This window comes from Protomyctophum parallelum (assembly GCF_964188405.1).
Source record: "Protomyctophum parallelum genome assembly, chromosome: 5".
NCBI classification, from domain to species: domain Eukaryota; kingdom Metazoa; phylum Chordata; class Actinopteri; order Myctophiformes; family Myctophidae; genus Protomyctophum; species Protomyctophum parallelum.
In genome coordinates, this window is record NC_139702.1 from 21,252,480 (window position 1) to 21,266,747 (window position 14,268).

A 14,268-nucleotide genomic window follows, 5' to 3' on the forward strand; every position below is an offset into this window, starting at 1 on the left:
GCTTGTCACTCCAGACTCTCTCCCTGTCTCAGCTAGGTCAATCTCCACTGTACTATCAAATAAATGCAGTAATGAGTAATCCCCCCCCTGCTTGGCTGCCACCCGATCTGCATTAGTATGACACGTGTACGGTTTTGCGCTCCATTTTAGCTAAAATTAGGCCAATCGCGATCCCCTGGCAATCATAAAAGACCTCCGAACATCTGCATTTTGGTCAAAACCATGGAGAGCGCCGTAGATTTAGAGTAAAGAGACACTTTAGTCGGCCTGTAAACAAGAAGTGAACGGCAGTGCGCATGCGCAAAACTGGTCAAGGAGTGCTGAAGAAGGCATGGCCAAGCAAAAAATATAAATGGATTACAGCGACCCCGTTTTATATCATTAAAAAGCTTATATGGCGGAGAATTTCGTCAGAAGCAGCTGTTGGATTTTATATGGCAGAATAATCTGTCATAAGCAGTTAATTTGTTAAGAGGTTAAGAGTAGTGCTTGAAATGTGTAAGCATTCAAAATATTAATAATATTTTTTGATTAGGCCTAAATTGGATAATTAACATCTTTATCAATAATGTGCACAATCGTCTATTTTGAAACAAAGACAACTTGATTGACAAATGGGACAAACATCTGCCATATCAGCAGCCTTAGCAACTGATCCTGATATGGTATATACATACAGTATATATGGCAAATATCTGACAGATATATCTATCGGTCAATCTGATAATCAGACCACGACTATAAAAATACAGTGAATGAGACACTTTGGTTCTGACTTCTGACTTAATTTATTTATTAATACCCTGATGTAATACCTTGTTATTTACAATTGTCAAAATACCCTCCTTTTATGAACAAGTTACATGGCACTCCCTCACTGTTTGTAATGTTGCTAGGTGGGGTTTGTTAGGTTGGTAGTACAAATTAGATGGTTGCATAAAAACAAATGCCTTTGCTATAAGTGTATGTGGGTGGAGTCAGTGGACACACATAATTGACTCAAACATCAAGTACACTTATATTGTTAGTCATGCAAGCAATTTGGTTTAGCCAGCAAGTGGATAGTAAGACCATGGCCTCAGGGCGAGGACCTTTTCTCCAATGCAAGCAAGGTGCATTGAGAAAGCATTGAGAAAGTCTATGGCAGGCTCTTAGCTGATGCCAATGAGCCGTTTGCAACATCGGTGCAAACAAGTATCTCCTTTCCTGTAACTGCTAGAGAAGGGCCAATGAAATTAGAAGCCAAAAGCAGCAATGATGCTAAGCTAAAGCTAACGGGAACAAAATGGGGCAAACACTGGCCACTTACAAACTCCGCACATCACAGCAAGCCGTTCTTCACAGGAAGAGACCGAGAGAAGGAGGGGTTGGTGAGTGATGGAACAGAAGAGCATTGAAAGGAAAAGGCTGGTGCTAAATAAAATTAAGTCTTACAGGGAGGGAAGGCTCCTATTTAATAGATCAGGGCTTATGGACAATTCATTCATGATGCTTGTGAACTTTGCAGATTTAATTAATCAAAAGATGAAACTTTATAATGGCACTATGTGATATATTGTAGAGGGGCAATACTGAAACACAATACACGTGAGAAATTAAGAGTCAAAGAAGCTAGTGTCATAATATTAACAACTAGAACTGCACTCTGTCGAGTGCCTACTTGCTTGTTGCACACTAGTGCGCAAGCAGAGTGCACAAGTACTGTCGACCGCTACAAACTGTCAAATCTCAGCTTCTCTGTGAAGGAACATTTGAAATGTTTAATTATTAGGTTTAGCTATTTGCTACCTACCTACTTTATGCATGTAAAAAAGTAGTATTATGAAGTATGGTACAAGTTTCCATCTATAAAATAAATACAGTTTTATCGATTTAGAATTATTCTGGATCCCTTTTTAGTTTCTCAAAGAAAAATAAATCATCGATATCCGATGAAAAAAAAGGTATATAAACTGAAATAAAATGTTATCACGTATACACAGTATAATTATTTAATTATTTATTTTAAATTGTCAATCGCTTTAAATGTACTTAATCTTGGACTATAGTGATATTAATACTAAATGCCTCTGTGTACAGTATATGTATATGTAATTTGTAAGTTGATTAGAGGTATACTGTGGTTACTTTGCACCACTTTTGATGTGTATGCACCGTCCCAGCATATTCGATGCATATGCACCATCCCAGCAAATGACGTAATGACTACTGTGCCTGATACGGCAGTGGTGACAGATTACATACATGTATACATAGGAGCATTACCTTAATCCTCCCGACACTAAAACATATCGTCATTACGTCACCATCGAAAACCAATTACACTCTGGCATTGGGTCCTTTAATCCACATCTTTATAACGTCATCATAGAGATCTAGTTATACCAGTTATACCCTGACGTCATATGCTGGGATGGTGCATACGCATGGAATATGCTGGGACGGTGCATACGCATGGAATATGCTGGGACGGTGCATACGCATGGAATATGCTGGGACGGTGCATACGCATGGAATATGCTGGGACGGTGCATACGCATCGAATATGCTGGGACGGTGCATACGCATCGAATATCGTCCTGGGCGAAACTAGTACTTACTGCTTGCGCAAGTAATAATAATAACACAATAAAAACACCACCATCGTGAACAAATATATTACCAACATGTGGCTTATAAATATTAGATATGAACACATATTTTCTCTCTCTGTCACACAGTTACCAACCTGAAGTCCTCCGAGCCAAGCACCTCTGTGTAGTACATGACTTTACACTTGTGCGAGGAGACCTGCAGGGTGGCCAACACGTCATCCATGCGGGGGAGGTTGGTGGCAGCGCAGGCTGCCATGTTATGGAACTTCCACTGCAGGATGTAGAAACCTGGCCACCGTGTTATGTGGGAGCCCTGGGGACAGCATGGGGTTCATCATCTTCATCATCATCATCATCTGTCCTCAATCATCCCAAGACTATCCCTTTTTCATTTTCATCTTTTCTAGTTACCGTTTAGATGAGCTAAGAACATTTTAGTTGCCTTTTACTCTGTGAGCTAAAACATTGCTTGTTCCACAGTCTCAGTTAACTAAAGCACTGGAGGGTTCATGCTTTTGCTAGTGCCTCCACTGTGGAACAAACTACCCCCTGCCTCTCTTGGTCTGCCCCTACCACCACTGAGTCTTACCTGAACACTCTCTCCCTCCTTGCAGCAGAGTGGGGACTCCACCATGCTGTAATCCTGGCCCAGGGTCCACGACCTTTCAATGAGCTGGACATTGTTGCCTCCCGGGGAGCTGACCCCTCCCAGGGGGTCCTTGCGCAGTGGCTGTGGGGCCCGCTTGGAGTGGTAGATATTGAACACCACATCCCCTTTGCACACGTCGAAGTCCCAGGTGATGACTGAGGAGGCATCGATGATCTCTATCAGCAGCTGGGTGTGGAAGGAAGAAGTGGTCATAGGAGGCAAGAAGAGAAGGATTAGCACATTCACTGCCATTGATTGATGGAATATTCCGTCATTTTACATCCAACCGTTCACTGACATTGACGGAATATTCCGTCATTTGAGAGTTTATTGATTACGTTTGATCGAGTCATATGAATAGCTCTTGGTTACCAGGCGATTGATAAAACCAGAAATGATTAAAGATTATTTGACCAGATTGCGTTTTACGCAAAAACGGCCCATAACGAAAGGGTTGCTGATCGTGGTTACAAAATTTATGCTTTTGGGTGAATTAATAACGATCGTGTGAAACTTTACACAGCCGTTGTTTACTTCCGTTTCAAGGTCTCGATTATGCACTGAAAAGACTGTGGCAGAGCGGAATAAATAAAAGGTTTGTTTTTGGCCTTTATTGATAGATTCAAGTGAAGATTGACAGGAACGAGGGAGAGAGAGACAGGGGAGACATGCAGCAAAGGTCGTCATGAGCAGGACTCGAACATGCGACACGCTGTCAGGCCAGACCCTATATATGGCATGTGCCTGGACCGATAGGCCAGGCGCAAGGCATTTTGGAAAAAGGAAAGACTAATGACCAACATGAGAGATAATGTTGAAGGCAAAGTAAGAACGAGAACAGAACAGAGAAATGGGAACATCTGTTTGAGAGGTCACAAGCTCATTAACCTGAAATAAAACAGATTTGAATGAACCAGCTGAATGAACTCATATGGCGCGGTAGCACAGACCGTTATGGATTGCATAATGCTACCTATGCATCACTGAGGGCAACCTGCGAAAGAGGGGGGCCGTGGTGGGTTTGTGCCCAGGAACCATGGTCATGTTAATCTATCCATGACTGCGCTGATCTCTGAAATGAATGGTTGTGTAAGAAGTCTGCACCAAGTTAAAGGCTGAATGCAAGGTTCCATTTCTCTTAGGAGCAGCATAAGGACATGACATGTTAAATCTACTAGGTGTTACATGCTAAATCCACTAGGGGGCAGTGACAGACTTCAGAAATAAACTGAAACACTGGACAAACCAGTGGCCACTATTGTTTGCTCAATACCGATCTACATTATACATTTCCATTTACCGCCCCTTCCTACACACACACAATTTTGGCTCTTGTGACGTTGTTTCCTCCCCTCCCTAGTGATTGCCTTCACAGTTTGAGACCACTATTAGAGAGGCGTGTTCTGTGTTGGGTCAAACCTCGTGTGGAGCTCCCTTGAAGATGCTGGCAGTTTGGTAGATGGTCTCAGTCCACAGGCGGACATCCTCGTTCTCCAGCTCCTCAGCTGTACGGTACATTGACTTGGGAACCAGGCCACCCTCTGGCACCTCACACTGCAAGAGCATGCACACACACACACACACACACACACACACACACACACACACACACACGTGTCAGGAAAGACATTCTAAAAAGGTGGTTGGTATTCTACACCTTGCTTGTCCCACAACTTTACAAAATCTAGAACTGATTCAGAATTATGTCTACCAGTGACAGTGTGCAGCAGATGTAGGTGTACTGATGTTACTTTAACACACCAACTTTCGACATGTCTTGTGTCTTGTAATTATCCAACTTCAATGGTAATCAGTGTTTAACAAATAGCTCCCGACAAAGAAACATCTTTGCTTGGACAATTCACCGTTCTTGAAGGACTCAACCCCAGCAGCAGTAGTGTATTGATATGAACATTGCCACGAGATGCATTCTGAAGGCTGTGGAAATCAGACTCTGTGCTAACCATTTGACTCATGGCTGAGAGAGCTAGTTGGCATAATTTTACATGTGGAAAGACTGAGTTTCCAACTGTTTGGTAGCCTGGTGGAATTCTCAGCAAAATGGTCCTGGTGCTACAGAAGAGCATGATTGATGATGCAAATGAGCAGTGGTGTAATGTAATGTAATGCCAGTTTAGTTTAATTGTGTTATATATAATATTTGTATCATTGTTGGTGATGGTGTCTGCGTCTGCTGTGTACGTATTGGTTACTTTCCTTTCCATTAGTCGTTTCTTTCCAATTGTCTACGCGTTTAGTTTTTTTGGGTAACAGTCGTTTGTGTAATTTTGTTTGTGGTGTTTGTTGGGTTGTGCAGAGAAATAAATCATTTTTTTAAACGAGCTACTATAAAAACTAAACAAAAATAATCGTGTCTCTCTTTTGTCTCATCAATTCAGGCTTTTGAGTAGCAATACATCGATCTCATAGTGGCTGTTCCGACTAGATCACTACATCTCTGACCATGGAACTTGGAAGTAGTGAAATTACTAGGGTTGTCCTGATCCGATCACGGCTAATCATGTCATTTTCAAATGATGGGAATCGGATCGGGAGCAAAGATTTGTGATTGGGACATCCCTAGTATCAGTATTATATCCATATCATGTGATATGGCATAAATGTTCTATAAAATATAAATTTCGGATCGGGAAAAAATCTAAATCAGATCGGAATCAGATCGGGAGCAAAGAAAAATGTGATTGGGACATCCCTAGAAATTACTAATGCAAAACTAAAAATATCTTTATGAAGAGGTTATTATCTTAGTTTAAACACACACACACACACACACGCATGCAAGCAAACAAATAAACACACTCACCATGCACTCTCCCCCCAGGAAGTCAGGAATGATCTCCTTGTCAATGTAGTCCACCATTCCTCCAGGGCCCTGGTAGTCATTACCTGCGTAGATCAAAAACTTCTTGCGGGTGTTCTCATCGATGAACGGACTCACCTAGCATGGAAGACGGACCGAGATTACTCATGTTAATGTAGCCTAGATCAGTGGTTCTCAACCTTTTCACGTCTCAGTTCAAATGATCAGATTTGAGCTGGGGACCCCCCACCCGAGGCGTATTTTCAAGATTTTTGCCTTTGACAATTTGGCCAATGTTTGACCAGTTTTTATAGTATACGGTAAGTTGTTGATTACTTTCGATGCCGTTTTATGCCAAGCAATAGCTTTCCCCTTGCCGAGTACCTGGGTCTCACACATTGCTGTCATACTCTAAAGTTGTACCCCAGCCTTGGATACATTGTTGATTTTATAATTCAACTTTTTTCCACGTTATACACTGTCTCAGTCTGCACATAAAATGCAGCCTCTGCTGACCTTTCTTATAGATGGCATCAGTGTTGGAATTCCATGATGGCTTGGAATCAATTGTTGTGCCCAAGTACTTGTATTCCTCCACAGTCACTATCTCGTTCGCATCAAATCAATGTATATTTTCTGTTGTGCATGAGCACTAGTACTACAATCAAATATGACGCCTGATGGAGGGGAAAGGAACTGGTTGGAATAACGTGTTCCTTCCACGCGCTACGTCCAACCAGGGAAACTCCCCCTGTCAGGTGTAAAAGGAGCAACTTGGACACTCAGGCATGAAGGAAGCATGAGTTCAAGTCCGTTGCTCTCCCCTTGTCCCCCATATATGGGGACTAGGTTGGTGGAGGGTGTGTAGAGCCCAGGATCACATTAGATGATTGACACAGGGGTGAAAAATGGGTTACAAAATCGTGGGATAAAAAATATATTAAACAAATATGACCTCTTTAGTAATGTAATGTACCTACTATGTAAGTGTAAGGCATGAGAAAACTGCAGCTATGCTACAAAATCATGATTGCTGATTTAACCAGGTTAAATTGAGTATAGATTTTTACACTGTCACAGTGTGTTCACATGGAGGTGATAAAGATTTTAGTTATTCATGCTAGTTTGACCACAAGATCATTTGCGTTTGTTCACGTCAAGTTGCACGAATAAACAAAATCACGTCGTCGGCCCAGTGTGAATTTGCATCTGACGTGTAACAGTGTCTTGAAATGTAAAAACTAAATTACTTTGTGTCCTGAAAACACACCATCAAACTTAACACTCAGGATGTTGTGCTGTAGGCCTACTACAGTGCGTGCATGCGTCTCCTTCCTGGGTCTCACCAGTGTCCAGAGCACAGGGAAGACTCTGGGAGCTCTGAGTATCAGCAGACGGCCCAGTGTCTCGGGGTAGTTGGCCTCCACCACCTCTATGATCCTCAGCAGAGCCTTCACGCCTGGCCTCCATAGGTGACGCATGTTCAGACCCTCCAGATCCACCACACACGTCCAACAGCTACACACACACACACACACACAGACGCACGCACACACTATTAATACAATTGAAAGTACTGTATAAGCAATGTCACAAGAAAATAACAAAATTAATATGTTATTGCATGTAGTACCATATTTTCAAGCCCTTTGTTCAATACGTTAAACGGCTCCCATCGAACCACTAAACATGTCAAACAGACATGAAGTTTTGAAAGCGCCTCTGGCTAACACTGTCAACCCCGCTCCCTCGTAGCTCACTTCACATGCATTCCTGCATAGGCCTGTCACAATTACTACATAATCGCCTAATCGCAATTGATTGAGATAATCGCAATTAGTTTTTGCATAATTGTCAATCGTTCCCACGTTGAAAAATGTCCATACATAATGATCTTACGTCTGTGTTGTGTTTTTGGAAAGAAATAATATATATATATTTTTAATGTGTCAGTGAAGTTTTTTGTCATAATTATCTGCCCTGTGCAATTTGTGATTATGAATCCTAAAAGGCAAACAGAAATACAAGTTGTAACGTTCCAATGTTCAATGCAAAAAAATAAAAAATAAATTGTTAATCGCAGTCATCTGTGTCCTATTCCTGCTTGGCTTCTCTCCCAGCCACCTCACTTCACCCACTCCACTCTGATAGATCTGTCAGCTAAGAGATACTATAAGTAAGAGATACCATTCTGTCTCTCTCCAGGCAGTGCATACTTTAGATACCATTCTCCATTAGGTCTGTCTCTCTCCAGTCAGTGCATACTTTAGATTGTTCTAGCAGTTCAGACTCTTCTCGACTTGCTCACTGTAGATGTAAATCAGGCACCTGTGATGAACCCAAATAGCTTAAAGGGATATTTCACTTTTCACTTTTAAACATGTCTGAGGTATCACCAAAGAGCACCCATCTAAGAGCCACTAACAGATCCCTGCAGCGCTTCCATTCCTCTATTTCTAAAATGTCTGAGGTCATTTTAACGTCTACTAAGGCTTTTGCCTCTTACACCTATTGCTTCCTACAGCTATTGTAACTGAGAAAGTTAGATCAATTGAAAACAGCCCTGCTCACGCATTAGAAGGACAATATCAGTGACCAAAACCAGAGACGAAATGTTTTTATAATCGTTCCCCCCTCCCCCCGTATCGTAATCATAGCGAGGTAAGAAAACAACATTATTTCTCCCAGTTTTTGTACGGAACGGAAGGGGGGGGGGGGGGCTTTCAGAGTAAAAGCTGCCATATCTGCGCGGCACCCCGAGCTGCTATTTTGAAAGAAATCCCGGCGCCGATTGTGTTAGATGTGTGCACTGCAGGTTTACCTGATGGGTCGACCAAACACCTTGGTGTTTTCCTCGCACCGTCTTAAGCCCTCTTCATTGATGGACAGTACCTGAAACACAGAGAACACAAGAGGACGGTTGATGTTCATACAGCCTTACAGGATCATTTGGGTCCATTATTATACTCTCAGGAGTTAAATTAACATTGCAGATTTTACTAAGATGAGAGGAAGCTCTCGCTTGCACATGAAAACACTCCAGCCCGTCCACTCCAACGCTAAAGAATTTATAAAAATGCTTCTATCTCAGTATCGGATTTATTTTCCCAGATTGCGTTTTTGGTGAAAAAGAGCCATATTCAACTGCCAATAACTAAAGAACGGCAGATTGCGGTTTGCAATGTTTTTTTCCCCGTTGGGAAAGAAGGGAGACTCATATTTTTAACGGGATATCCTTCATTTACATCCGCATTGAAAAACAAATTGGTGGATCTTGAATGAGAAAAAACACTGGTAGTAGTGGCAATGACTTAATACCTGGCATTTAATGTGTGAATTAATTAAAGGGACACTTTGCAAAAGAATATATGTTAATGACATTTAGAAGATTTAGAACACTTCCCTGGGGGTCTTTATGTGTGTAATATGTGGTTTTAGATATTTTAGATTTAAGCAGTGAGCCCAGTGTCTCTGATGTCATGGACACTGGGCTCACTTCCTTCCTGGACTTCCCAGGAAAGTGTTCTAAATCTTCTAAACATCATTAACTTTATTTTTTATTTCTTCAAAAAAAAAGGGTGAAGTGTCCCTTTAATGCATGTTGCAGAAATGTTACTCACATGCCTAAGCAGAGATTCCTCTCCCAGTGCACGGACCAGTCCTTTGGTGTCCATCTGGCCCAGCCTCAGGACGTACATTGGACGGCCATCTGGCAGAACACACAGTTATCAGGCTACGTAGTGCTGTGCATACTACAGGCCCTTATAGAAGATTTCAACCCAACGCCGTTTGACACAAGGCAAAGCCTTAGCACACATCCAGTCAGCTGTTTGTTGGTAGCTACTGTATATTATCTAATTGTGCATATTTTAAATAGCTTAATTCATCAGTAGAAACCATGTGGGTATGTGACATGTAAGGTGTGTAAGTTATTTGGTATCAAGTAGGGAACATATAGGTCTCTTATTTAATTCAAACCCTTCATTAGAGGGTTTGAATTTGGGGAAAATAAATACAAAATAGGCTAGTCTTGATGCATTTCTGAGTGTGTATAACTTGAGCCTCGGAGGGTAATTGCTAATTGCAGATCCACGTCTTCTCCAGGTGACAACATGGATATGACCAGCTGTGGGCGTATATATCCACACAGGCATACTATACTGTAATGTCGTAATGTATTTCAGTGCGGGTGCAGTGCACCCAAACAGCAACAACACCCATCCCACCCTCTCATGTTGGCACTTGGCAGCTGCTGCCTACCTCTGTCGTGGTGGTGCCAGCCTCCGGTGTAATAGTCGAGGAGGACCTGTGGCGAGGTCCAGGTCTCCAGCAGGTAGTCCACCTGGTGCTGCTTCCTCCAGGTTAGAGACTGACACAGGAACTCCCTGGCCTTGTCCATGTTGAAGTCCCTGGCCCGCAGGAAACGCAGGATGTGCTCGTCCTTAGGGATCTTGACAGAGTGTTAAAGAAAGTTAGTGGGGATGTGCAAATACAAACTTGTAGCACTGCCACATAATATTCATTAAGGATTTATTTTAAAGTGTCAATTAAAAGAGCATGGCTTAAAATATTCATTGAACACTATATCCATCCTTATGTGTAATGTCCTATTTTCTTTGGGAGGTATCTGTTTTGTGTTTGTTTATGTTTTGGAGGGTCAATGTCGGGAGGAGTTTAATTGATTGACAGGCCGTGACGCTTCCGTGATTTAAACACACGGAAGACGCCGGCTCTAGAGACTTGTGGAGACAGAGACACAAACGAGCAGGGAGTCCACGTGAGACCTGATCGTGTTTGCAGTGTAAACTGTCTGTATGCTATACGGTGGAATATAGCCAAGGCCACCAACTCACCGTTGTCAGGAGTAACCCGGCCGGGAACCGTCATCTGCTCCGGTGAGAGATTTGTTTGTCTGACTGTCTGTGCCCAGCGAGGAATGCTGCTTGTCCGTTTGGAGGACCGTGGATTTACCGTTGGATTGTTTACGTTCGGGGATCACTACGTTTGGATTACTTTATTATTTCGGGTTGGAGCGTCAGGGAGACGCGTGGATGTTTTCATGGAACGATACGAACAATAACAATAGAGTGAGCGAGCGTGCGTGCGTGCGTGAGAGGCCCGGTGTGTGCGGTTCGGACATAACTATACGGACAATACTTAACCAGTCATGAATTCTATGTAACTGTTGTCAATGAGTTTACTTTGCATTTAGATAAATTATTTATCTCAGACGTATTTCTGTGTTGGAGTCAGTGGTTTACAACTTTACATTGCATGCTACATGGTTGAAACTTATCAATTTTATCTATAAAGGAGGATCATTAATACCTCGTGATTTTATTAACTGTGATAGAAATATCTGACCGTTACAAACTGTAGAGAAACAGGAGTCATTTAGACTAGAGGCTTAAGCAGGCAGGGATGTCAAACTGACGTGTAGATTAAGTGGCTTCTTTAAATTTATCCTAATTCATCTTTCAGGGGTGTGTGTGTGTGTGTGTGTGTGTGTGTGTGTGTGTGTGTGTGCGCTATAACAAGCTTTTCACAAAATATATAACTTTTATGGTCACATATAGTTAGGACTTAAGCTAAATTCCAGTGCATAGTCAACTTCCAGTGCATAGTCAACTTGTAAGTGTAATATAATGTTCACACATTTATTCAATAGTGTGTGTGTGTGTGTGTGTGTGTGTGTGTGTGTGTGTGTGTGTGTGTGTGTGTGTGTGTGTGTGTGTGTGTGCTTGCATGAATTACCTTGCCTTTGTGCATCTCCTGTAACCACTGGCGTAGTCTGATCAAACAGCTCTCCTGTAGGGGCGTCAGGTCGCCCAGGTAACGCTGGATGTAGTCTGCATCCAGCTTGTCTGTACCACACAAGCATCACCAAACATCTTACATTATCATGGCAAAGTCAAACACTGCAAGCTAAATGAAATGTACTTCCAGTGCAATTCTTCTATTCCCTTGACCAACAAAAGAGAGCCTTATGTTACATTACCCATAGATAAAATTAAGCGCCCATTCAGCAGTGATTGATTACCAACCTTCAGCCTGGCTCTCCGTTAGGCCATCTGCCTCGCTACCATTGACGTCCTTGGCTGTGTCCTGGGTGGTGCAGTCCTTGGCATTGACAGGCAGGGGGGTGGCGATGTCGGGTGTGACCACCGGAACAGGCGGGCTGGTAGAAAGGGGGCTGGCAGGGGGTGTCAGGGGAGGGGCGGACAGTGCCCAGGGGGGCACGTGGGTGATTCCCTCATCGTCCAGCTCCTTTAGGTAAAATTCTATGATCTCTTTGCCCTGAGGTGAAGGAGAGGCAAGGACAAAAAAAATGCCATTTACTACTTTTTATATAGAAATTAAATTCATATTATGAAGAATTTAGTTCAGCCTTTTCGCCCAGCCCTCCACAATATTTTCTGTTTCTCATTTAGCCCCTTGGGAAAAATAATTACCCACCCCTGATCTACGCCCACCCCTGATCTACGCCCACCATGGACTAAAAGAAATGTCCTGACAAGTGGTTGGAACAAGTAAATGACAGTAAATGACAGGATGTGAAATTGTATTACCAGAATCAAGCTCAAATGAGATCGGTAGGCGGTTACACAAGCTTGTTTTAAGCCATACGACCGCATAGGCCAGATTATCTTATGTAACAAGAAGCTCTTACACCAGTGCAAAGTTGCAGAAATTACATTACGTTTTAAACTTAAGTTTGTCCAAGCAAAATACTTCCCAAAGCTATTCTAAGGGGTTGCATGAAGCCTCTTCGGCTGTCTCCTTCCCCAAGTGTTTTGACTTTCATAGTATATACTGTCGTATGACAGCACAGGTACACTTCAGTTACTATGGTTACAAGTCATTACACTAAAACAATAATAAGAATAAAGTTCTGCTTCAATGTACGTGATAGAATCATTACCAGTGTTAATTAGCAACTGCAAAACTGGGCAAAAGATGAGAATGTTTTAAGAATGGAAAGCACAATTCAATCATCAAAAATAAATGTAATCCAGATGTGGCAAATAAACTGATATAATCAATGATGTGATGTGGTTGGTGGTATAGGCCACTTAAAATCCTCTACAGTCCTTCTAGCAAGTTATGAGCCAACACTCACAATAGATGTGAAGGGGTTTTCCTTTACGTCTTAATCAACAGCAATGGCGGTAAGTGTAGTATAAAGAAATAGGCTTCAATTGCCATTAATCAACAGCAATGACGCTGAAAGAATTAAGGAAATCCTTATGGTGATTTTAATGCAACACATTTTCTTACCAAGATGAAAATGCCTGACTTATGCTTTGTTATACACAACTGTGATGCAACGGTAAATTGCTAGTAATTAGTAGTTGTGTAAACGGACCTTGTTGATGCTACTAGCATACTGCTTCATAGCGATCTTCTCCACAGTGCTCTCAAAGCCAAAAAATGACTTGATGTCCAGGCTGGCGGTCTGCTCGAAACACGTCCACTCTTCATTTTCAGGGTGAACCTGTGTACCGTACCCATACACACACACACACACACACACGTCACTATGGTAACCACAGACACGCAGCTTGACTAAATGATGACTCAGAGAGAAAAATTACAGTGGGAGCTGTGAGTGGGGGCAGCAAGCAATCATGTGATCACACATGCACATCTCTGTATGTAGTCCCAGCAGGTGGATTCGTGTATACAGTGCACACAGTAAACCTTTTTGGTAACACTATAGAAGTAGTTAACCCTGTAAAACCCGGATTAATTTCTACTTGCAAAAAAACTATTTCAATCTTATTTTACTACTAGGACTTATCAGAGGAAATGATGCAAATGTTATGCACATTTATAATAATTATTAAAATAATAATAATTTACATTTGGGGGATATCTTTCACAATAATGAATAAAAAATGTTCTAGACATTCTAATGATCACAAAATCATATTTTACTTACTTTTATTAGGGTTAAAGGTCACCTAAACATCAATGATGACGTTTAGGTGAAAAAATAACATAAAAATAATTAATTAATTAATGAATTAAAATATGTTGTAGTATGGCAACGCTGGGTGTTACATCATCATTTTAACAGTTTTTGTTTTTCAGGGACCACAATGTTCTCCTGGATAGGATATCCAGCTACAAAAAAGTTCATCAATGTCATTACATGACTCTTTAAACATATCCTAATCAGTGCAGTCCAGACAACCCTGTAG

At 41.8% G+C, this 14,268-nt stretch overlaps 1 protein-coding gene across 2 annotated transcripts in view; it reads right to left on the minus strand.

The window, feature by feature from the left end:
- Nucleotides 1-14,268, minus strand: part of LOC310858161 (SEC14-like protein 1) — a 41,818-nt gene that overhangs the window by 4,426 nt on the left and 23,124 nt on the right. The window contains exons 5-16 of one of the 2 annotated variants that reach the window (XM_083764255.1): nt 13,431-13,559; nt 12,109-12,361; nt 11,819-11,928; nt 10,325-10,514; nt 9,685-9,773; nt 8,886-8,956; nt 7,411-7,582; nt 6,068-6,202; nt 4,663-4,797; nt 3,184-3,429; nt 2,729-2,907; nt 1,310-1,336 (exon numbers count right to left, since the gene is read on the minus strand). In XM_083764255.1, coding sequence (XP_083620381.1) covers nt 1,310-1,336; nt 2,729-2,907; nt 3,184-3,429; nt 4,663-4,797; nt 6,068-6,202; nt 7,411-7,582; nt 8,886-8,956; nt 9,685-9,773; nt 10,325-10,514; nt 11,819-11,928; nt 12,109-12,361; nt 13,431-13,559 — 1,736 coding nt within the window. The remainder of the gene's footprint in view (nt 1-1,309; nt 1,337-2,728; nt 2,908-3,183; nt 3,430-4,662; nt 4,798-6,067; nt 6,203-7,410; nt 7,583-8,885; nt 8,957-9,684; nt 9,774-10,324; nt 10,515-11,818; nt 11,929-12,108; nt 12,362-13,430; nt 13,560-14,268) is intronic. The other variant, XM_083764256.1, reaches the window with a different exon arrangement.